This window comes from Ochotona princeps, chromosome 16 (genome assembly GCF_030435755.1).
Source record: "Ochotona princeps isolate mOchPri1 chromosome 16, mOchPri1.hap1, whole genome shotgun sequence".
NCBI lineage: Eukaryota > Metazoa > Chordata > Mammalia > Lagomorpha > Ochotonidae > Ochotona > Ochotona princeps.
Window position 1 is genome coordinate 46,258,481 of NC_080847.1, and position 24,064 is coordinate 46,282,544.

General features: G+C 59.4%; 1 protein-coding gene across 1 annotated transcript in view; it reads right to left on the reverse strand.

Annotated features, from left to right (window-relative positions):
- Window positions 1-3,361: 3,361 nt before the first annotated feature.
- Window positions 3,362-24,064, reverse strand: part of PEPD (peptidase D) — a 102,625-nt gene continuing 81,922 nt past the window's right edge. Inside the window, exons 10-15 of the mRNA XM_004595013.3 lie at window positions 21,833-21,901; window positions 20,425-20,502; window positions 12,612-12,760; window positions 6,430-6,614; window positions 3,719-3,910; window positions 3,362-3,512 (exon numbers count right to left, since the gene is read on the reverse strand). Coding sequence (XP_004595070.2) covers window positions 3,375-3,512; window positions 3,719-3,910; window positions 6,430-6,614; window positions 12,612-12,760; window positions 20,425-20,502; window positions 21,833-21,901 — 811 coding nt within the window. The 3' untranslated portion in view covers window positions 3,362-3,374. The remainder of the gene's footprint in view (window positions 3,513-3,718; window positions 3,911-6,429; window positions 6,615-12,611; window positions 12,761-20,424; window positions 20,503-21,832; window positions 21,902-24,064) is intronic.

Genomic DNA, 24,064 nt, shown 5'->3' on the forward strand with positions numbered 1-24,064 from the left:
TGGAATGAATCTTTAAGTTGTACATTTAGACAGTTGGTCTATTCTCAAACTGAAGACAATAAAATGATACCCTGTTTAATCACTTCATATCTTATATAGTTTCCATTTACAGAGCAGGAAGGGCACAGCTTCCATAGGACAGGTTATCTGTCACCTTGATGTGTGTGATGTGGAAGAGCGTCTCTGGAGGTGAATTTGCTCATGATTCCAAGAGACTGACTTGAATGTTCCAACAATGATGCCATTTGGAGACTTTTCTTTCAGGATCTTTCCTGTCTTTCATGTCTTCGGAAATGAATTTCTATTTATAAGCATCTCAATGAAAATGACAGTAATTATTTCTGTGGATAGTGTTCCCATTTCACTTTTTTTTTTTTTTAAGATTTATTTATTTCATTACAAAGTCAGATATACAGAGAGGAGAGACAGAGAGGAAGATCTGTCCGATGATTTACCAGCAATGGCTGGTGCTGCGCCGATCCGAAGCCGGGAACCTGGAACCTCTTCCGGGTCTCCCATGCGGGTGCAGGGTCCCAATGCATTGGGCCGTCCTTGACTGCTTTCCCAGGCCACAAGCAGGGAGCTGGATGGGAAGTGGAGCTACTGGGATTAGAACCGGCACCCATATGGGATCCCTTAGCCACTAGGCCACGCCGCTGGGCCCCCCATTTAACTTTCATAAATTTGTTGTAATTTAGACTCCGGTAACTTTTCACGGGGAGTTTGAGAGATGCTTTCCATTGTGAAGGTGCAAGGTCTTCTGGCCTGCCCTCTGGGCCCTGGCATATCTGCGGCCCTCACCGGCAGCTCGGAGGGACCACCAGTCCCGAGGGGCCGTTGCTCACAGCAGCATCCTGGCTCCTCCCACAGCCACCAAGTGACAGGTGCTGCAGTGTTGGCCCTGGCCTTAGCTGTCACACCTTACGCTTGTCCGTGGCCCCTGTGCGAGTTCTCACCATGATCGGGTGTCTCTCCATGTCATCACCACCTTTGAGTCCACATCACCTCCCCTAACCCCTTGTCTCGAGCCTGGCTGACTCCTTGCACAGCAGTCCAGGCATCCTCCATTGTGTCTGCCTCAGTGCTTTCCTGAGCTTTGAGGAATAGCACTGCCTCCTTCCTGGGTCAGTTCTTTGGAATGTGCCTCTTGCCTTTCACTCAGACCCACCCTGAGAGGTGCCCTGTTGGACCACTGGAACTCTCATGGGGCTTCTCACAGTGTTTTGTGCATGCGTGTTGGAGCCGAAGCTGTCTTGGCTGCTCTGAGAGCAGAGCTGGCAGCACCTAGAGACTTCTGGAACTCCAGAGGAGGCTGCTCCACACAGCTTTCTGGAAGGGTCTCTAGTTTTGAAGATGTACCAGTTTCTGCAAAGGTAGGAGACTGACACCCTGGTTACAGCCTCAGGAACATAGCATAGAGAAGGTGGCGAGTGCCAGTCACCTGGAAACCTTTTGACCTGTTGAACTGGGCTGCAGAAGCTGTGTCTGTCCCCAGTGTCCCTCGGACAGGGTGACTCTGAGAGGTCCACTTGCTCTGTTTGGTCTATGTGGGGTGGGTGCTTTGGGTGGGGGAAGAAGGTGAAAGATGTGTGAGGCATTCACCTGCTTTTCTCAGCCTAACCTAGAGGAACTCCAACCCCAGGGGGATACGGTGTCACAGGGCAGTGGCATGGAAGGGCTCGGGGAGCCCTGAGCTTCCTGACACTCCTCACACGCTGCTCAGTGTCACAGGCAGGTGACTCACATCTAAGGAGCAGGTAAGATTAGTGGCGAGGAAGTCAGACAGACTTATCTGTTGGATTGGCAGATTCACAGAGAAAAGGAGAGAGCTCTTCTGTCTGTTAGTTCACTCCCCAAATGGCCATAGTGGCTGGAGCTGAGCCGATCTGAAGCCAGGAGCTTCTGGGTCTCCCACGTGGGTACAAGGTTCCAAGGATTTGGGCCATCCTCCTCTCTTTCCCAGGTCACAAGCAGAGAGCTGGATGGGGAGTGGAGCAGCTGGGACATGAGCTGGCACCCTTATGGGATCCTAGTGCTTGCAAGGAAGGGGAGGATTAGCCAATTGAGCCATTGCATTGGGCCCTAGACCCTCTAATGTAGCCACACGATACATTGATGTTGCCACGGGAAAAAATCCTTCCCTTGGTGATTGGGAGTCTAACTCTGCATTCCGGCTCTCCCACCCCAACTGTGGTTTCATCTTGTTCTCACTGGCACTTCCCCTTGGCTCAGAAATGCCTGGGTGAGAGCACTGTGGAGACAAACCTAGGAGGGGTACAGAATTCTAGAAACTCCTAGGGGTGGGGCAGGGGCCAGGTACACAGGGAACAAGCAAGCTCTGCCTTGTCACAGTGCTGTGGCAGGTGGCAGTGTCTCTGGCAGGTGCATACCACATGCATAGGCATCAGGGACAGAGACCCTCGTGAGTGTCCAATGTGAAAATGAGGAAATCCCTGCATCTCAGGTTCTTTTGTAATTCTGCTTTGTAAATCACTTTGTGGCAATGCCCGCATTACAACCATCGTGCCTTTGAGTCTGCAGAGATGGGGGGTGTAGGCTGTGTCCACCAGATGGACTGACTCGAGGGCCTAGGGCTTGCTGCACACAGCCCCCCACTGGGTACTGAAAAGGTTGAAGCTTGGTATGTGAGGGTAGAAGAGCCCTCGGGGGGTGCTTGTTCAACAGCCTCCCTGTATCATCCCTAGCAACTGAGATGCGGAAGTCCTGCCCTCATGTGGGTCCTGGGGCTCTCTGACCCAGAACCCTGTGGTTCTGACTCTTGTTAGGCTTGGGAAGTTTGTAACAAGTGACAACAACAGCGAAGTCTGGCAGGGACTCCAGTACTCGAAGCAGGTTCCTGGGGCCAGGTCACTGCCCTTGTGTGGCCAGGCCTGGCCGAGGCAGCAGCGGAGGCCAGAGGGCCTGTGTACCCAGCCCTGAGTTTCCTGAGCTCCAACTCAGCGCTAGCACTTGTTCCCAGAGGCCACGGTTCCGAGTGCTTGTCTGGAAAGGGCTGAGTGTACAGAGGGTGGCATGCACAGCAGACCATTTTTGGAAACCTTTTATTGCAAATTCCATTCTGCACAGTGATTGTCTGAGAAGAAACCCTGGGAAGGCCTCTCTCCTGAGAAACAATAAAAATCAGTGGCAGTGAGCCGGCATTTTAGTTGCTACTGAGGCACTGGTTTATCAGGCATCATTTTAAGTCACTGTCATTTAAGCAAAGTGCTTAGCAGACAAAGGGTGTGATCTCACAGAAGGTTAATACAAATGGGTTTTGTGGCCTAGAAGTCAGCACTATCTGATCAGAAGTGTGTGTGGTGGGGGTCAGTCAGCAGGCTCCCCACCACAGAGAGGGGCACGCCTGGTGGACCCTACTTCGGATCAGAGAAAGGGGCGAAGGCTTTGTCTGAGCCCGACATGCACGCTTCGATCTCCTCCACGGTGCGGGGCACGCAGGTCAACAGCTCCACGCCAGTGTCAGTCACCGCGACGTCCTCCTCAATGCGGACCTGAGCCAGAGGGACAGGAGCTTGCCGTCGGGGAGCCGAAGAGCTTTCTGAGGACCCAGGGTGGGAGGGGCTGGCCTCCAGGGCCCTGCAGGCCAACCAGCTGCTCACAGCACCTCCTCATCCTGTCCCTGCCAGGGCGCTGGAGCCCCCCGCATGGGCAGGGAGTCGGGGCTGGGGGAAGGAGCGTGGGACCCACAGGCACTCACCCCACCAAAGCCACGGAATCGCTGCAGGACCTCGCGGTTGAAGAAGCAGGCACGGGCTGGGTCAGCCAGAGCCTCGTCCAGGAGGTGGTCGATGAAGTAGATACCTGGCTCCACGGTGAGCACCATGCGAGGTTCCAGATGCCTTGCGGTACGCAGGCTGCGCAGGCCCGGCTCGTCGATGCGCTCCACACCCTGTGGGAACGGGAGGGACTGGAGGACCCAGACGGCAGCTCCAGGGCTGGCCACTGTCCTTGGGGCTTTCTGACCTGGGGGCCTCCAGCCCAGACTCGCCACTGCTGCATGCTGGCCACGGGCAGCTCTCTCTGACCCTGTGTTTTGAACATCCCTGGCGCTGGACACCCTCAGAACTGCCTTCCAGAGCCCCAGGGAAAGCAGTGCACACACAGCCAGGGCAGGCTGCCTGGGTGGGCCCATGGGGCTGGCCAGCTTTCCGGCTGCCGTCATCAGAGCCCCTCTCCTGGCCAGGGGGGAAGATAGCAGTCAGACCAGGGAAGCCAAAAAAGCTCTTAAGGAAGGTTGTGAGGCCTCCTTGGGGCCGCATCTCTGCTTCCAGGTGGCTCGAGTGCAAATTGGCCCCCAAGGTACCTGTCCGGCCTCCCTGCCAGGCCAGGTCCCAGGTCTACCACATGCCCACCCAGGAAGAGGGGCAAGTGCTGGCATCAGGATGGGTCTCCTAGCATGTGCACCTCCTTGTGCACAGACAGGACCTTAGCCTGGGGCAGATGGCACCCAGGGTACTGGCAGAAGTCTTGTCTAGGTCCTGGGGTGCACATGTGGCCTGTGGCCAGGACCTCTTGAGCGAGTGGATGGCCAGCATGCTTTCTGGTCAGGATCTGAGCCGGTCCTGCTTGTGGCTCCCCTCAGGAAGCCCAGCTGCTGGAGATGGAGCTGTCAATTCTGACTGTTTGGGGGCCAAGAACATCAGACTTCAATTAGTGGTTCACGTAAGGTAACCAGCACCAGGCTGGCCCAGCCTCCGGGGCAGGGCACAGCAGGGAAGGCCGGCCCCGAGACTGCATGAGTGGGAACAGCCACCCTGACCATGCTTTGAGCACATGTGCTCACTACTGAGGCCCGAGCCCCACAGTACCTTCCTCTGGGCCACTGACCTGGAGGAGAGGGGGATGCTGGGAAGCAAGGTCCTGCTCAGCTGGAAGGTCCCATTAGAACAAGGTCCCCATGCTCAGCTGAGAGGCGCTAGGGGGCAGGGCTGGGGGCTTGTCAGAGTCTCTAGAATTGTCCTGCTCCTGCCACCTGAAGCCAGTGCCTGGTTCCCCCACCCGCCCGGCCCACTGGCATGACTCTCCAGCTCCAGCCACCAGACCCTTCATGCACACCCCAAGTGCGTGTCCCCTCCTCTTCCCTGTAGCTGTGGAAGCCAGGCCTTGCCCCACCATCTCTGGGGGCCCACGCAAAGCTGCTTCATGGGGTGCAGTGGGGGTACACACTTCCCTCTGGCCAGAAGGTTTTAAGATTGCCAAACTGGATGGAAAGAATCCCCTCCAGGGGTGAGGGCAAAGGTGGTGCCTCCCCAGCCCACTGGTTTGAGGCTGCCTAATCAGAGGGTGGCTGGGGGTCTACCAGGGACAGGACACAGGCCTGAGCATGCCAGGGAGGCCAGCCAAAACGGCCCGAGCAGGGTCAAAGGGGAGGCAGCGCTGGACCGAGAGCTGGCCTCCTGCGAAGGGGCCAGTCCCCGTGGCCCTGGGCGCCCACCCTGTTGGGGGCGTGCAGGGGCCTGCACCCACGGGGCCCATGCCTGCCTCTGCCCGGGAACGAGGGCTCTGAGCAAAGGAGCCCCAGATGTGTGTGTAGGCCTGAACTAAAACAAATGACTTTTATAGGAAAAGCCATATTTTTCCACTGTGTTTATCTGTCAGAAGAATAGACTCTGAGCACAAAGGGCTGCTTACTGGAAAAGATGAAAACTGGTTGCTGCCAATTTTCTCTGGTGGAAAAAAAAAAAGTGCCCTGGCAACGAATGAATAATGAAGCTCGGCTAACAATGTCTGGAAGGCCCTGCTCTTGGCTCCCCGCACACAATGGGATGGGGAGAAATTAGGAAATTAAAACTGATTTTGTTTCTCCAAATTTAACTGTTTACACTTGAGGAAAAAAATAATTGAATAATAATGTTCCTCTTGAGCAATACTATTCCCCCCCCCCCAAAAAAAATCATTCTTGGTGCTTTCAAAATACCCCATAGCCACCAGGCCAAGCCTGGTCTTGGCCCACTGGCTGGCGGAAACCAGGGCGTGCTCCCATTGCCTAATCAGTCCCTGTGCTGTGGGCACGGAGCCAGGCTTCCCCATCCTGCCGGGCCTAGAGAAGCCACAGCCACCTGCCTGAGAGGGCCTCCTCTTTGGGTGGTCCTAGGAGGGGTGGGCGAGGCCACAAGCCTCCCAAAGGTACCTGGGCAGGAAGAGTGAGTGGGCCCGGGGCACGTGTCTTCACACAGCTACATACAGGAAGTTTTTAGGGGTTCAGGGTGGCGCTATCACCAAAGCCTCGTGCACTGAACAGGACTCTGCACACCCAGTGTCCAGGGGAACCATTCCAGTGCCCCTGCAGGCAGCCAGAGGAGGAACACCCACGCATCTGCCTTGCCTGGACCAGGGCCTTTCCTGGGGCCAACCCCCATCCCATCGGCTGTGTCCCAGAGCCATGCTCAGTGACAGCTTCCCACTGACCTCGGGGTAGCCTCCCACGTCGTGCACGTCAATGCCCAGGAAGTGGCCTAGCCCGTGAGGCATGAACACAGCCCCCAGGTGGGCCTGGACCATGGCATCCACGTTGCCGCTCAGTACGCCGATGAGGCTCAGCTCCTCCAGGTGGATGCGGTCAGCCAGGCGGTGCATGTCAGGCCACCATACGCCTGTGGCTCAGGAGGAGAAGCAGTGAGCTAGGCAGGCCCTCTCAGTTCTGAGGTCCCACCTCAGGACCCTTCTGACCCCAGGAGCCAGCCAGCCCAGGCTTATCCAGGCTTATTCCCTAGCCTGTGTCACACCAACGCCTTGGGGCCTGGGCAGCCCAGCCAGATGGCTGAGCAGCAGGAGGGGGGGCGTGAGCTTCTCCCCAGCAGCCCCAGGGCAGCCTCCGTGGGCCCTGCGCCCAGGTCTGTGGCTGGGGCTACAGGAGGGGGCACCCTGCACACCCTAAGAGTGGGGCTGATTCATACTTGCAGGTGCTGCTGGCTCAGCCTCACTGTTTACTAGCAGAGGCTGTGTGGGTGGGTGAGTGGAAGAGGGTCCTGTAGCCCGGGCTACCAATCAAATGAATCTTTGCCCTGGGGTTTCTGGGGCAAAGGTCACTGAATCTCAGCAGCAGAGGGTCCTCAGCCCTGCCCAGTCCTCTGGGAAGCAGACCCTAGTACCATAGGGCACCCAAGAAGAGTTCCCTTCTACAGTGCTCAGCCACCCTCCACCCCCCACAAAGGGGCTCCAGCCCCACCTCTGGACTCTGCAAGGAGCCTGAGCCAGTCTCCTGCCCTGACCCTCAGCCAGCCAAGTGCTGGGTGAGACAGGGTCCAGGTGGGCAGGGTGAGGGCCCAGATCCCTGTCCGGGGGCACTGGCCAGAGGGGGCAGCCAGTGTGGGTGCTATGGCAGCTGCCTGGTAAAGGCTCTCCCTAGGGACATACAAGCTTGGCTCGGAGGCAGCCTTGCCCTCTGCTCTGCCCTGGTGTGGGCGATGGCTGCTGCTGGGGGCTGGGATGGATGCAGCTCCAAGGTCCCCAAGGTTCAATGGGCGGGGCGGCAGAGGAGGCCCCCTCAGACACCGTGGGGCCCTTTCCCTGCCAATGCTGGATGCCCCATGGCGATATTCTTGGCTGTGCTGGAGGTAAGAGGTAAGAGGGCAGTGCTTGCACATGCTCCAGAGGAAGAGGAGACAGGGACCCTCGTCAGAGCGGTCGGCCTGGCCCCTTGCACAGGAGGGACAGGGTTGGCGATAGCCACTCTGGGGTCCCAGGCAATCATGTGTATGAATGACACCTTGGCTGGCCTGGTCAGCACTCCTGAGGGCTGGAAATGGCCCTGATGGCCAGCCTTCCTGTGTGACCTCCCTAAACCTCAGAGGTCACCACTACTGAAGGCCGTGGACCCTAGAAAGCTGGCATGCGGTCTCTGGTGTCTGCTCGGGCAGAGGGAGGCACCCGCACTCCTAGATGGTGGTATTTGCTTCTAGGTGTACATCCGTGGCAACCTGCCATGTGCCAGCTTCACACTTGGGGTCTTGGGGGCATAAGCCCCGCCTTTCCCACACACAGCCCCCCCCCCCCCTTTGCAATCCAGAAGCATCTTGACACCTGCCCATGCTCTCTGTGCTGGCCTTGTTCCTGAATCCTTCTGTTGTGGGAGGGGTTGTCTCAGCACAAAAGCTGGCCCCTCCCTGAGAGCCCTTGTGGGGATCCTGCCCAGGGTTCTTGCACCTCACACGAGCAGCTGTCCCCTGCACACACCTGCCAGCTTGCTGCCCACAGGAGCTGCTCCAGGGGTGGAGCCTGCCAGCCCCCGCCCTGGGCAGAGTGAGCTCCAGCTCTGCTGGCACTCCCACCCTACCCCCAACCCGCTTCCCTGGGCTGTTGGCCACGGCCGTGGGGGGGCTCGGAGAAGTGCAGCCTTCAAACCCGGCCAGCCTCCACCGCAGGCTGTGGTCTTGGCCTGGCCTCAGCAAGGGTGGGAATCAGGTATAAATCATGCTTCGTGGGGGCCCCTCCTGGGGCCGGCCCGGCGCCTGCCTGGACGTGTAGGCCCAGGCGGCCCCGCGGCGCCTCTGGTCGGCTTCGCCAGGGCCCTCAGGGAAGGCCTTGCACACAGCTCTCTTGGCCGGGCCGGGGAGTTTCTGCCTGTGTGTGGTTAGGGCTGTGACAGTGATTAAACCCCCAGCAACTTGGCCCCAGTGTCTGGCCCGGATGGTGGTTACGACACTCGGGGCTGAGGCGAGGCCCCTCAAGTGTGTGAAGGTTACTGTCCTTGCGCTGGGCACAAGCAGCGGGGGCCTCTCTGCCAGCCCTGGGACATGGCCCAGCCTCCCAAGAGCTCCTATACCAGAGCCCCTGGCCCCATGCCTGCTTGTACCAGGGATGTCACAGAGCACGACAGCTTGTCCTGGCTACCTGAAGGGTTTCTCTAACCTGGCCCCTCACTTCTGCCAGGGCCTCACTATTCCCTTCATCTGCTGTCACCCACACCCTACCTGGCCACCCCAGCCATCTCCTGACCCAAGTCCCTCAGCCACTGATGACCGTGGTAGCTAGACCCAGGCCAGTGGGACTGAGAGCAGGCACTCTCAGTGCTGTGCCCACATGGTCCCTTAGGTGGGACTGTCCCTCAGGCCCCATTCCCTCCTGTGGGCCTCTGATTGGGGCTTTTCTTCCAGGAAGCCTTCTCTGATGCAGCCAGAGGTCTTCTACCCTAGCAAGGCACATGGGGACAGCTGCGACCTGGTGATGGCCCTGGGACCCTAAAACCCCAAGACCTCTTCTGGGCATGGCACGTCATGAGGGCCCAGGATCCAGGCGTGCCCTGCCCCCTCCCAGGGTGCCCAGCGGAGCCTCTGGGTCTGTCTGTCCATCTGTCCTACCTCAGGAGACCCTCAGTTCAGGGACACAATGCCCCAAGATGAGTACAGGGCGGCCCTGGGGGATCTTCAGCACCTTCTCCTGCTGGGTCTGCAGCTCAGCCTCCCACCCTAGGGTGATCCCAGGGCTGAGCCAAGCTGGGAGGGCCGCAGAGGGCCCCCCATGTGCAGAGTCCACTTCATCTGCAGTGACCCCTAGGTGGGGGGGCATGGAAGGGGTGTGATATAGGCTGGGTGAGCCACACTCTGTGGGTGCAGGAGATAGGGCTCGGGGCTGGGGTCCCAGTGGCCAATAATTGCCCTGCAGAGGCCGTGGGAAGGGGACCCCAATCCAACTCTGGGGCCTTAGAGAGCCACTGGCTCTGTACCATGCCCGGGGTGCCCAGATGGGATGAAGTGCATTTTCCTCTTCCCGCTGGAGGTTCACAGTGCAGCAGGGCGCCTGGGGAGCACACAAACATGGTGATGGGAGGAACCTGCCAGCCAGCCCCCAGCCAGCCGTGGGGATGCAAACGGAGCCTGCTAGTCCCAGCCCCTGATGCAGAGGGGGTTCAGGGCTGGGATGACATGTGCTCCCTGTAGCACTGTCTGTGTCATCTTTAAGGAGAAGGCCCTGAAGGGGGTAGTCCAGCTACTCCGGCACTGCCCATCTGGGAGGGTGGCAGCGCTGGCCCAGGGCCAGGACACATCTGTGGGTGTCCACTTGCACTCACACATGTGCACAACCCACAGCTAGGTGTTCCTCCTTGCCCATGCTGAGGGCAGGGCACTCCCTGCCACTGGGACCCACTCCTCTGGATTCCCCTGGGTAGTCCTCCCACCCCTCAAAAGTGGCCAGGACCCAGAGCCAGGAGTCGGGGACAGTGCAGGCAGCTACAGCAGCCATGCACGGGAAGTGTCACTCATGTGGCATGTGGCATGGCCAGCAATCAGAGGGTCTCATGGGAGGGAGGGGCACAGAGGCCTGGGTGCTGGGGTGGGGGGCTGGGTATTTGCAGGCAGCAAGGTGTGGCAGTGAGTGGGTGAGACCAAAAGAACTTGTGCCTGTGGCCAGCTCAGATTCCTGGTTCCCAGTAACAGGAGGCCACAGAGATTTCAGTGGGCCTGCTGCGCCCCCACTGCTACCCTTCCTGGCCTTGCAGCCTCTGAGCGGCAGAGGAGACAGCTCCTTGGGCCCCAGGATGAGGTGCCAGGCCTGCGTTCTTCAACTCTCTGGGGCGACATCAGCTGGGAGCCATTCTGTGTTCTAATCATTAATTTCTGCCTCTCCTCTGGGCATCGTTGTGGGATTTCCTGCTTGTCTTTATTGACTCTCCCCTGGAAGGTTGCAGGAAGCAGCCCAACAGTCTCACTGGGGTATTTGTCTTGGCCCAGGAGCTGGATCCACAAACCAGGGGCTTTTCTCCTCTGGGATGCATCCCAGGGGGGCTGGCCTGGCCGTGGCCTCTGTGGTGCTGTGGGGGAGGTGACCTGCCCTCCACCCTAATCAGCAGAGCACCTCTGTGGACATGGCCTCCTGCCCCTCTCCCAGACTGAGCATGACCCAGAGAGGGTCCAACTTAGTGCGGTGGGGTGGGCAGTACTGCCAGGACTTGGCTCCACCCCCTCCTCAAAAGGGTCCTCCAGACCCCTGCATGGGTTCCCTCATCTGCAGCAGAAGGGAAGTGTGTGGGCCTGAGTGAGGCCCTCCCTTAGGGTCTGCAGGTCAACTGAGCTCGGCCTAGTGGCTCTAGCCACCCCCGGTCAAGCCAGAGGTCTTCTGCAGCCTGTGGGCCTTGTCACTCTCTAGACAGAATGACAGGGACACCTGCCTGGCCCTAAGTGGCCAGGACATCGACTGGAGGTGCCACCAGCAGGCGTTCCTGCAGCCAGGGCTCAGCCACACTGTGCAGGTGGCCTGCAGCTCCCCCAACCTCCTGCCCATCCTGCCAGTGGTCCCCCTGAGAGGTACAGCCCTGCTGCCCCTTCTGCAGATGATCCCCAGCCCTTGGGTGGGCATGGAGCCTCATGGTTACTGATGCCCATGTCCTCACAACCGATGACCTGGGTTTGATTACCGGATCCAGCACTTGTGTCTGCTGGACATGTGAGAAACCAAGACTGAGTTCTGGCTTTGCGGAAGGTGCTGGTGGCTGAAGCTTTCTTTCTTTCTCTCCCTGCCTAATGTGCAGTCTGCTGCAGGTCAGCTCCCTCCCCATGCTCTTGTCCGGACCCCTGGGTGTGGCCCTGGGTATGGCATACAGGTGCATGAGGGTCCCCAGTCCCTGGAGGGCAGCAGAGCTCTGCCTGGGTGGGTGGGAGTTGCTGGGGGATGCTTGCAGGCCTCACTCACGGTCAACACAGGTGTCACAGTGACACGGCCCACCTGGGCAGAGCTGCGGAGTGGCCAATAGCTGGGAGCATGGCAAAGGGCAGCTTTGTACACACTGGGTTGGCATGGAAACCCCAGGCCACTGCAAAGGCTGCAGGGACCACCCCAGCTCAAGCTGCGTTGAAATGATCTGCAATCGTTTAAGTGATTGGCAAGATTGCAAACTGAAGCCACACTTCTCATCCCTGGTGTGAAGAAAGGAAGACAGACATGCAGCAGCTAACAGCGAGGCAGCCCAGAAGGGACTCGGCGCTCTCCCCCACCCCGTCATCCTCCTATACCTCCTCTGGGCCCACGAACCCCACCCAGCTGCGCCGCCGTGCAACAAACACATCAGTCCATGACACGCTTTTCCTCCACAGCTGCAAATAGGGCGCCATCACCCCTCTTCCTCTTGGGACCTGCCTGGCCTCTCTGCCCGGGCTTGTATTTGTTTACCAGACTCGTTGTGTTAGGCCAGCATGGCACTGGGGGAGGGTAGGGGGCTTGGCAGTGGGGCAGCGGATAGAAAGAGTGTCCTAACGCTAGCTGGTCTGGCTGGAGGTCCATAAGACTTCCACAGCTCAAGACCACTGTGTGTGGGATGCTGAGGGTTAGACTGGCAGGGCCTGCATGGACCAGAGGGGTGGGGGCAGGAGCAAGATGTATGAACCAAGACTGGCTGCAGGGAATGGTTCCTGCTTTGGGGCAGGGCTCAAGTTGATGATGCAGCAGCCGGCGCCGGCAGAGGTCAGACTGACCTGCAGTGGTCTTGTGTTGTGCCCCCCAACTCATGGCTGCCCCCACACGATGGTCAGCCCCCTTCCTGGGAGCAACTCTGGGGAACTGACAGCTGGGGTGGGCTGGGGCAGCAGGTTCAAGTCACAGAGTGCACCTGCAGGTACCTGCTCCCCGCTCTGTCCCCCCACCAGCCCCCAGCTCACCTGGCTTCATGGCGTTTATGACAGCACGGCAGCTGCGCAGTACGGCCTCGTAGATGGCCCTCTGGTCTGTGGTGAACTTGCCGTTGGCAGGAAAGGAGCAGGTGATGTCGGAAGCAAAGCAGTAATATTCACCACCCATGTCAAACAGGCTGCAGAGAGAGGTCAGTGTGAGGCTGCAGGCATGTGGGAGACACCGTTCTCCTCAGCCCTGGGTGCAGCAGGGGGCTCAAGTCAGTACCCCGTCTCTTGGAGTGACTGCTGGGGGGGCCACTCCACCTTAAGGGCCCGAGGGACCTCAGTCCCCAAAACAAGCCTGGGACACGGAGCTCAGCCGGAGATGGATGGGGCCACCCACCAGCCCTGCTCTGGGGAGTGATTGGCAAAGGGGAGACAGACATGTCCCAGGGCCATGGTTACCACATAAGCATCCTAACATCCATCCCAGGTCTGCCCTGCATCCCGCACAGGCTGAGGCTCATGGGAGGGAGAGGCAGCAGGGGCCAGCCAGGGGCCTGCGGATAGACATGTTGGATGTACCCAGCAGGGCACCTGGGCCCGGTGGGGTCAGGGTGGAAACCAGCCAGCAGCTGCCACCTCCTTCTCTACTCTGGGGTCCTTTGGCCATAGAAGCTTGTCAGACACCACCCCTCTCTGCACAGGGGTAGGATGGGTTTGTTCTGGCTGGGCCTGAGGCAGGCAAGGACCAGGAGGGAGTGCCTGAGGACAGCCCCGGGGCCATCAGGGCTTTCCTGGGGCCTTGCCTACTGGTGCTGCCATTCTGTACCCTTGGGTGACACAGCAGGGCACACGCAGGGTGTAGCATGTAGGGGAGGGCAGGAAAGGCCAGGGTTCCAGGAACAGTGAGCCAGTGCAGGCGGGGCAGTGGGGGTACAGCGGGCCAGGCCTGCTGAGTCAAGACGGTGGCTGGGTCCACCTCCTGCACTCCTGGTGACGGGCACCTACCTGTTTGTTCCTGGGCACATTCGAGTCTGCCTTGCTCACTCCCAGGGCATGGGAGGGGCTCCCAGGACTGCATGGAGGAGGCAGCCCTTATGGGAAAGGTCTCCCATGTGGTTGCTGACAGCAGACCAGGGGTGTGGTAGTAAGCCTGGGGGACCAAGTCCTACCAGCCCCAGGTCTGAGATCCACAGGACCAGGTAGCGGCAGAGCCAGGAGTGCCTTAGGAGACAGGGCTGCCCTCCTCCTCCGGGCCTGGCTATGAGCCCAGCTTTGCTAAGGGTCTGGCTCCGTGCTGGGCTTCCTGAGCGGGGGTTTGGCGGGGGGGGAGGGGCATGTGCAGCTGCATGGGTCCTGCCAAAGCTGGGCCCAGGGGCACAGCCGCGGCTCCCTGTACAAGGGCCTCTCACCCCAATCCAACTTGTGCGCTAACCGCAGCCGCTGAACATTCCAGAAGCTGTTTGTGTGCTGCCTGGCGTGTGTGGGGGGTGTTGGAGGGGGGGGGAAGGAGACCTAATCCAAAGGACAGAGCAGGGCGTGGGACCCTGGCCACATGTTGGAACTAGAAGTCCAGCCACGTGGTCTGCCGGGCGGCACTGGCAGATGAAGGGTACCTGGATGTTTCGCTGGGAATCCTAAGTCCCTGGCTGGGTGCTTCTGCTGGCCAGACACGGTAAACAATGTCAACAGTGCACCTGATGACACCTCAGGTGACCACCCCTCAGCAGGGGGAGGAGTGCCCATCAGTCAGGCAGCCAGTTGGAGCCTGGGGTGGGGCAGGGAAGGGGTGGTGCAGCCCAGCCCGGCTGTGTGCAGACAATGACACAGGGCGGTCCTGAGCGCGTGGCCCCACCCGGCATCGGCTCCCCGGGGAGGCCCCGCCCGCAGGGCTGGGTGATGAGGCCAGCAGCTGCTGTGGTTGGCCAGGAGGGTGGGGCAGCTCTGAGCTTGACACCCACGGGGAAATGGGGGCGCTGAGTGCTGTGAGCAGCAAAGCCCAGAGTCTAGGGAGCAGTCGCTCCCTCAGACCCCTGCAGCTCCCCTGCTCTGACTCTGCCTTCAGGGCCCCAGTATTCGCCATCTCTAAAACGGGGATGGGCCTTGCAGTCGGCTTCAGTGGCTGTGGCTATCGGAGGACCTGACTCCGGGTCTCCGCCCCCTGGACTCTGGGTGGGCCTCGTGCCCCCTCCCCCACGGGAGACCTGGCTGGGTTCCGGGCTCCTGCCTCTGGCCTCCGTTCAGCCTTGGCTGTTGTGGGCCAAAAGGATGGGTACTCCATCTCTCAGACATGGAGAGAAAGACAGAGCATGACAAACACAGCAGGGGCCCTAACGCACCAGGTCCCCGTGGGGCCGACCCGAGTGGAGCCAGGGTAGGGAGTAGGGACCCCAGATCTGCCCTGGGAAAGCAAAGCATGTTCTTTTGGGCTCCCTAGAGCTGATGAAGGAAAATGATTTGTGGTTTGCCGGTTGAAGACATCCAAGAATGGCCCGGGCAGATGGGACAGAGCCAGGAGCATGGCATAGTGGACGGGAGAGTGGAGAGAGACACAGATTCCTGGGGAGTCCCCCCCGCCCCACCATCCCCCAACCCTGGCAGAAAGCTGCCATGCATGATACTGATCTAAAAGAAAAAAACTAAACTGCATGAAAAACTAGGAAGCTCCCGGACACAGCAAACAGCAGAATCACCTACAGCGGTGTAGGGCAGCAGCTGCCTGCATTTCTGCAGCGAGCCTGACCTTATCTTCCCAATTCGAGAAGCCTTCAACTGTATTTCTTCATGTCTTATGATCAGCCGTTTTGCGGGGAAGGAAGTGTACACCCAGCCGGCCAGCTCCACGCTGCCCAGCCAGGCCCAGGCACGGGGCTGAGGTCTATTTTTGTGTTCTCAGTTCCCTATCTTTTTCTGTCTTTTTTTTCCTCCCCCTCCCTCAGAGCTTCTACATGCCTAAGTGCTGCAGATTGGAACCACTCCGGAATCCAGGGAGCGCAGCCACAGCTCGTATAAATCAACCGTGGCCCCTCCTTACTGCCCACTCCATGCAGGCTCACGGTGGACAATTTGCTCATACTTGGCTCCCCCCTCCTGGCTGCCTGGGGACACCCACTGGGGACACTACCATCTTTGGCCCAGTGGCTCTGTGTGATAATCAAAGACATCTGGGGACACAGGACACATCTCCAAGCAATACGCTGGCGTTGCCATGGTAGAGGGGGGAGGCCCTGTGTCTCCTGCTGCCTGTTTCCTGGGTGGCTCCAAGGCCTGGGCTACCTGCCACTATGGGACCTCCCCAGATCCCCCCCACAGGCTCCCTGTGGGGTGTGCTCCAGGGCACGTGCTGCAGTGTCTACCAGGGGGCCACTCTGTCCTCTGTTTGTGGCCTGTGTCTGGATGGTGGCATGGCTCCTTGTTTCTCCCAACACCGGTGGTTGGGACTCTGCAGACCCCAACGTGCGACTGCCCCAGTCTGTGTCCCAGGCCAAGCCAGCCAGGCCACGCCAGGGGATTTCTGAGCAGTGGGAACTCTCGCTTCCCTCCAGACCTCAGCATGAGTTACAGAGGAAGGCGCCCCGGCTCGCTTTTCTTCTCAGTGGCTGCAGTGGGCAGCCCCTGCACGCTGCCAGTCCCAGCTCCTGGCCAGGTCTTCCTGAAGTACCAGTCTGCAGGTGTAGTGGGCAGGGAACAAAAGCCATGACTCGTGGGCCCCTCTCCCAACATGTTCTTGGGCACTTCTGCCCCCCCCCCCCATTGACCCTGCCATAAGACAGTGGCTCCTGGGGGCCTGGCAGCCAGGGGTTGCCCAAGTGAAGGGTCCACACTGGCAAAGGTATTGGGTCTCCAGGAACCACAGCAGCCAGCCATCCTTGCTGCACATGATGACAAGGCAGCCATGTGGGGCTGCAGCCCTCCCACTCACCTGCTGACACTTCACAGGGGTTGGGGAACAGAGGAGAACAGACACGGGGGCCAAGAGCCCCAGAAGCCACATAGCCCCTTGCCTGGGGTTGGTAGTGGCACCTGCTGCATCTATAACATGATGGCCAAGGTGGGGGGCAGACAGGGAGTGGGCAGCGGAGGGGAGGGAGCAGAGTCATGCACACAGCACATGCCTCCTTCTGCCACTCTGGCCACCGGGGTCTCACTAGGCCTGTGCACCTGGCTGCCTGGGCTGTGACGCCAGCTGAGTGGGCACAACCGCAGGCCTCCACAGACACACAGAAGCACATGGCAAGGGTGTCTGGCCAGAGTAACGGTGTGTTCACACGATTAAGGACGAGCTGAAGGCCATGCCCAGCTGGTCGGGATGGGCTGCAAGGACTGGGCGTGTTCTCAGAAGGGAGCTGCCTGGGGGCCATCAGGAGGGCATAGAGAGGCTGCAAGGTCAAGGTCAGGAGGTTCTGGGTGGGGCGCGGGCCCTGGGGGAACATATGTGCTCCACCGCATCCCCAGGCATCGGGCTAGGGTGGGGAAGTAGGGCTGGGAGGTTCTCGCACTACTTGCAGCTGGGGAAGGGACTTGGGCCCAGAGCCACACCCCGATCAGGGCCCACTGTGCAGACTCAAGACAAGCTGTGACCTGAATCATCCCATCCCTGCTTCAGGGACCAGTGATGCCAAGGGGGCCCTGAAACCCTGGGTGCTGGGTACCCTAGCCTATAGGGTGAGGGGCTGTGGTGGAAACAGCTGTGTCAAGGAGAGGCCCATAGGTCGGGGCTGTGGCTCAGGCACTGGGAGCAAGGACATGTGGCAGCCATAGTTCAGGGCATCTCTAAGCCCCTCTTTGGGTGGAACTGGTAGCCGAGAGGGACTCTGGTGACCAGGGTATGGGGATGGTCACACTGGGACAGGGAAGACAGGCTGGGGGCCTGGGCAGGAAAGGAGGGTAAGAGGACGCTGGCAAGCTGCTGAGTTGGCACTGGGATAGACCTCCCTCCTCCTTAGCTGGGCCAGCCGTAGGCTCCCACGCACAGGAGTCTAGCGCAAGACCACTCACCCAGGGGTGAGCTGGACCCACACGCCCTGAGACAACACTGCCCTCTTCTGGCAAGTGCTGGAAGGCGCGCCAACCATGCTTTCCACAGAGCTGTGTAACACCAGTGCATCATGTTTGGATTTTGCCCCAGAAGGTTCTCAAAGGGGCCAGTGTGTGACCCTCTTGTTAGCTAATTTGTCAGGAGAGGAAGGATATCTCGGCTGCTTTCCAAATCAGAGCCCACAGTGGGCATATGCTGGACTCCTCCCCACCACGGTGCCTCCCTCAGGGCCCCAGGAGTCAGCCCAGGAGTGGCCCAGCCACGTTCTTGCCTTCAATGGGTTTTGGTGACTCGATACAGAGCTCAGGTGGGCTAGAGGTGGATGGGGCAGAGTGTGACCAGGGAAGAGCGGCAAGTCCCATCCACAGCTGTGCCCACACCTGGGGCTAGAATCAGTGCGGGAGGGTCCTTTTGGGCTGCCCAATTAGAAAGGGCACCCAGTGACCTGGGATAAGGGTTGGCCAACTGTGCCCGCTTCTGTAGCCCTGTTTCAGGGGGTGTGCCTTGGGGGCCAGCGGAGTGGCACAGCGGGTTAAGTCACCACCTCCATCTTGGACATTCCATATGAGTACCAGTTCAAGTCCTGGCTTTTCCAGTTCTGATGCAGCTCCCTGTGCCTTGGAAAGCAGCGAAAGATGGCCCAAGTGCTTGGTCTCCTGGTGGGAGACCTGGATGGAGCTCAGGCTCCTGACTTCAGCTGGCCCACCCTCAGCTGTTGTGGCCATTTGGGGGAGTGAATCAATGATGCAGTGTCTTTCTTTCTGACTTCACCTTGCTTTCTTTATCTCAGACTTTCAAATAAATAAATCTTCTAAAAATTTATTTTAAAGGTGAGCGTGTTGGTTTTAGAAAGAAAAACAAAAGTGGCTACTGGCTGCTCCAGAACAGCAAGCTGCCAAGGGTAGGATTCACAGGGCACCCCAAGGCCAGTGGGGAAGGGTTCAGGTAGTTACAGGAAGCCTCTTGGCTCCCAACATCAAACCCCAGGGAGTCCCACTACATCATAGCCACGGTCCCCCTCACCCTGGAATCCCTAAGCCCAGGACACCTACAGGGCTGGCTGGGCTGGCTGGAGCTAGAGACACGGGTGCCTGGTATTGAGTCTTGACTCTTTACCCTGCCCTGGAGCAGCAACCCTGCCAGGCCCTGGCCAAGGGCAAGTCCTTCGTGGCACCTGTGCCCCATGGGATGACGACGGGGCTGCACACAGAGAACAGAAAGGGTGTGTGTCGATGCCCCCCTGCAGCCTGCATGTTCTTACTCTGTACTCCCACCTCTCCCCAGGGCTGCCCAGCTCAACCAGGACAAGAGAGAACAGGGCTTGATCTGGGAACCCACTGAGCTCACTGCGGGTGCATGGCCTGGAGCTGGGGGACACCCGTCCTGAGGAGTGAGAAGTGACAGGTGCAGCAGGCATCCCCTTTGCTCTGGAAGGACCTTCCGGCCCCACTTGGGATAGCTCTGGGGAGTCTTGTCCAGTGGCCCCAGTGCGTCAGCTACTTGGGGAGGCCCTCAGCTTCCGGGGAGCCCTGCCGTTTGCCTGTTTTGGCTTCACACCTTATGGTGGAGCAGCGTGGCTTTTATGTGGAGGGTAACAGAGTGATTTATTATTTACTGAACACAGTGGGCGCACGGCAGATCAATTTCAATAAAACAATGGATTATAAATGCCGCCAGCAATCTGGCAGTAGCAGTAATCAACAAAACATGTTGTTCTAAATGCCGCATAATAAATTGACTGTAATAAACTCATAATTATTCTACTGGCTACGTTTCAAAGTTGGCACTAGGAAAACAACATCACCAATCTGCACTTGGCATTCCCGTCCATGGGCTTCCTTGGAGCTCCCATCTCTGCAGCTGCGACGGAGGACGCAGGTGCCACTTGCAGCCCAGCAAGGCTGGGGACATGGGCACAGTGCACGGATCTCCAGCTGGGCCCTGGGAGAAGCAGCCACACACTGCTTCGTTCCCAGCAGACTCATGGGATACATATCGGGTTTGGGACCCTCCCCCAGGCTACAGCTGCTCCAGGACCCTGGGAACCACTGGTATTGCTGGAGCTCTCTGCTTTCTGCCTGGGACTGGGATCCCAGGACCTGCCACCCCCGGACCAAGTTGGGCTGGGCTCCAGGGTCAAAGGGCATCAGGAAAGACTCCAGGGGGTCCCTGCAGATACCAGCTGCACAGCTCACTCACAGTCGCAGGAGGGGTCGGGAGGAGCTCACACCTGCTTTTTGCCATCGCCAGCTGAAGTCCAGTCCCAAGTGGCCAGTGCCCTCCCCCCAGATCGCACTGGCTTCCCAAGTGGCAGGGCTTCAGGAACAGGACCACAACTGCTCCCAGAAGGGTAGAGGATGTGGGTACACCCATGGTGGCCTCACCCCTCTCCCTGGGGGAGGAGCTGAGGCAGCTTTGCCCCCGGTCCTGTCCTGGGCTTTGCTACCACAAATGGAGGGCCCCACCATCCCAAGGGCCATCCAGACCCCAAGCTCTGAGGGAGGAGCAGGCCGGACGGGCTGGACAGCAGGTGTGGTTGGTGTGCCTCAGGCCCTCTTCGGAGCCCATGTCAGCACCCTCATGAAGCTACAGGGCTCCCTTCCCTCAGTGCCTCCTGGAAAGCTGCCAGCTCTTTGAGAGGACACTGTGCAGGCTGGCACCCCAGCAGAGGGTCTGAGCTAAGCTTGGGTCTGGGGACCTTGCTGTGGCTGGCCCACCTAGGACCAGGAGGCTCCTGGTTATCTTGACGCCGAGTCCGACCTTGGCCCAGCAGCTCCTGCATAAAGGCAGGAAGCAGGGCTGCAGGCCAGCCTTACTCACCACATGTCTCCATCCTGGATTGTGCGGTCATTGGGGGCTCCCGCGTGTCCATAGTGCAGCACGGCAGAGTTCTCCCCACTGCAAAGAGCAAGAAGGGGAGTCGGGCAGCCAGCCTGGCCTGGCAGGCATGGGGCCGGCACCATGTCCCCTGCCCGGAGGCAGGGCCATCTCCTGCCAGAGGCCTGCAGTGGGGGTGGGAACAGGGTCACCTGTCCCCTCCGCTAGGGCCACATGGCTGGCACTGGTGATAGTGGCACTGCCGTGACCTTCCCAGTTGTGCGTGCCACCTGGGCAGCTGCCGCCTGGGCTCAGGCTGTGGGCAGGGCCCAGAGAGGACCAGAAGTGCGGCAGGGAGCAGCTGTGGGCCAGAAGAAGGGACCCAAGGCAGCTGCTCAATGGGAAGCCCCCAGGGGTCCAGGCTACTGCTGGAGGGCCAGGAAGACAGCGCTGAGAGAGAGAGCAAATGAACTCTGTGTACGAATGATGCCTTTAAGAGGAAAAAAAAAAAAAACCAACAAAACTTTTTAAGTCTGTCCGCAGGAAAGGGAAAAAAAAAATCCCACCTGGGTGTAATATTTATGGCCATGTTCGGGAGTCTCAGGAATCATAAAAGTAGAAATAATGATTTTTCTCTCTATCCACCAGAGAAGAACATTTCCAAGGACCGTGATGCTCACATGTATTATTCATGCTGAGGCAGTGTGCGCTAGCAGAGCCGCCTAGCTCTGCCCTAGCCGGCCAGGGGCCAGGGCAGTACATGGGGGGAGCCCAGAGATGAAGGGGTCTGCCTGCAGCAGGAACTGCCCTGCCATGGACACTGGCGGTGACACACATGGCCCCGTGGCTGGCTGCACCCCAGAGCCCACATCAGTGCAGAAGCTTCTGCCATGTGTGTCCTCCGAGAATTCCTAGCCACACTTGGCTCACATGCAGCACCCCTCCCTCCTAGCCACAGCAGGTCATCTGCAGACCCACTGCACAGCCCCAGCTCCACATGCACTCACACACACACACGCCTACCCACATGCAAAGGGCCATCCAGACCCCAGGGACCACTGGCCCCATCCCCAGCATCCACACAGCCCTCTCCATGTCCCTCCCTGATGACACAGCTTGGGCCTCATGCACCATGTGTGTGTGTTTGTAGAGGGTGAGGCAGGCCTGACTCCCAAGACACAGGGAGTCGGGCATGACAGTCCCCCTTGCTATGGGGAGGATGGTTATTCCCTTTGCCTGATGCCAGCCTGACGGGCAGAAGCAGCCTGGGGCCAGAGCCTTGGTGGTGTTGCTGGTGGGGGGCAGTGTGACATGGGAGCTTGGGCTGCTGGGCACCAGTGTGGACATGTCCTGGCTGGGGAGGAAGGTGGAGCCTCCCGTACCGCCCTGAGGATGGCCAGGATGCACTTACCTGCCACAGATGCAGGTGTAGGAGCTGTGACGCATGCCACCTCGGGAGTAGCAGTAGTGCTCGAAGAGGCTGCAGAGAAGGTACTGGTCAGGGGGCAGAGTCACCGCAGGGAGCGTAGGCCCACCCACCTACCCCCTGACCACTCTGTGCAAACCCTCAGTCTGTCGTCTAAGGCCCAAGCTGCCCCGGAGTCTAGGCTGGCCACAGGACTGCAGAGCACCTGCTGATGGAAGCAGGAAGGGAGGAGGCCCCATCTCCCATGATGCCTGCGGAAGCCCCAGCCTGGGAGGGTCTCTCTATGACTCTGTGTCCAGGGGGCACCGCCCACGCCTCCAGGAGGGCCTGGCCGCACAGCCACAGGGTCTCTCTGGCCCCCCAGCACTGTCCCCGGGGAAGAGACAGTGAGAATGCTGGGTGGCCAGGGGCAAGGGGTGGGCCACTACAGATGCAGGATCCCTTGGCAGAGCGGGGTGGTCTCCACTGGGACAAACAGCAAACTGTGTGGGTCCTCTGACACATTCCCACCCTGAGCAGTGTGGCTAGCAGCCCTGTCTGGAGGGGAAGGACAGAAGTGGAGCTCACAGACTGAGGCCAGGGAGGCCTCCAGGAGAGCAGACTTCTGCAGAAGCCTGCCAGCCCTGCCCTGGGCTTGACTCAGCCACTGCAAGGACCGGCAGTGGAAACAGGTGCTTTGGCTGGTCCCAGGGGCGGCACCGAGCCAACCTGGAGCAGATCCTGGAGGTGGATGCATGGACACTGCATTGAGTAGGATCTTGTCTTCACCCTTCCCACCCTTCCGTATGACCCAGGACTTCAGAGTCTTCCTCCTCCCGTCTGCCTTGAGCCTCTGGGCTGCCCCAGTACCACCCGGTCTTTCAGGCACAGCAAGTGCTGGCGTCAGCAGAAACCAGCAGTGGAACGGGCACTGTGGGGAGCTACCCCACTTCCTTTGCAAAGCCTGAGCTGTAGCTGCCTGACCTTCGGGCATGGAGGCACTGGTGAGAGGCAGGCCGAGGTGGCCCCCACCCCGCCCACCTGGCACCAGTGCAGCCAGGGTATAGGCCTTTTTGCAGAGAATGCAGCATAAAGGAGCTTAAACACAAACGCCACAGGATTGTCCCAATTGGGGCATTAAGTGGCCGTGATGCATGGGTGGCTCTGCAGATCTCTGGGGGAGAAGGGGCGAGCGCTTTGGGAACTGCACCAAGGAGAGAGGATGGGACAGGGCCCTCCTCAGCTATCCCGGAGCTCAGCATCCAGGTGGCGGGAGTCAGTGTCTGCCTCGGTCTCAAGAGGTGGAGAAAGCAATGCTTTTGAGCCAAAGGCACAGCTTAGGGGAGACACTCAGGGAGGGAAGGTGGCCCCAGTTTTCACCCAGCCCACGCTGGCTGCTTTGGCTGCCAGCCTGGACAGTCGTGGGCACAAAATAGAGGAACTGGAAGGAGGAGGAGAAATGCCAGAAGCAGAAACGCAATCTCCAACGGTCCTTGCTCTGAATGTCAGCGCCTGTGTGTGGCTGGTCCCTAGGGATATGGTGGCAACAGTACCTGGACACAACAGGCCCTCACTTTTCTGTAGACTTCGTGCCTGGTCTGTGACAGCACAAAAATGTGTACGTTATGGGGGCGAGGTGGTGATTCTGGGAGTCTGACATGTGTCTGATCCTGAAGGGTTAGAGGATTCAGCTGTGGGTGTCCCCACCTAGGGAAACATGCCTGGGCTGCAGGCCACGCACAGTTGGCTCTGAGCTCAGCAGGTGCGGCTAGGGTGAGCAGAGACAGGACAGGCCCAGCTGGCCTTTCCACTGGTGGCTCAAACACCACATGATCATGGCAGGACAATGCACACAGATGCCTCTGTACAGAAGACACACAGCAACTGAGGAGCGAGCCAAGGTGCGAGCCAAGTATCCGACCAACTGTGGCTGCAGGCCAGCAGTCAGCACCTTGTGAGCCACACGGCCGAGCAGTCAGCCGGAAGCCATCTCGCCTTGACGCTCACGGGGCGTGCGCAGCACATGGGAAGCACAGCTGAACACAGATGGGGGGTAAGGGGTCAGAAAAGACAAGGGGCCACATGGTCTTAGAGACTTGGAAGTGAGATCCCAACCCCATGTAAAGCAGGGACCTGGGAGGCAAGGCACCTGCAGTGAGAGGGTGGACTTGGGTGGGGGTAAGAACTGGATAACGGTAACAGAGCAGGCAGGCAGGAGGGAAGCATACACAGGTTCCA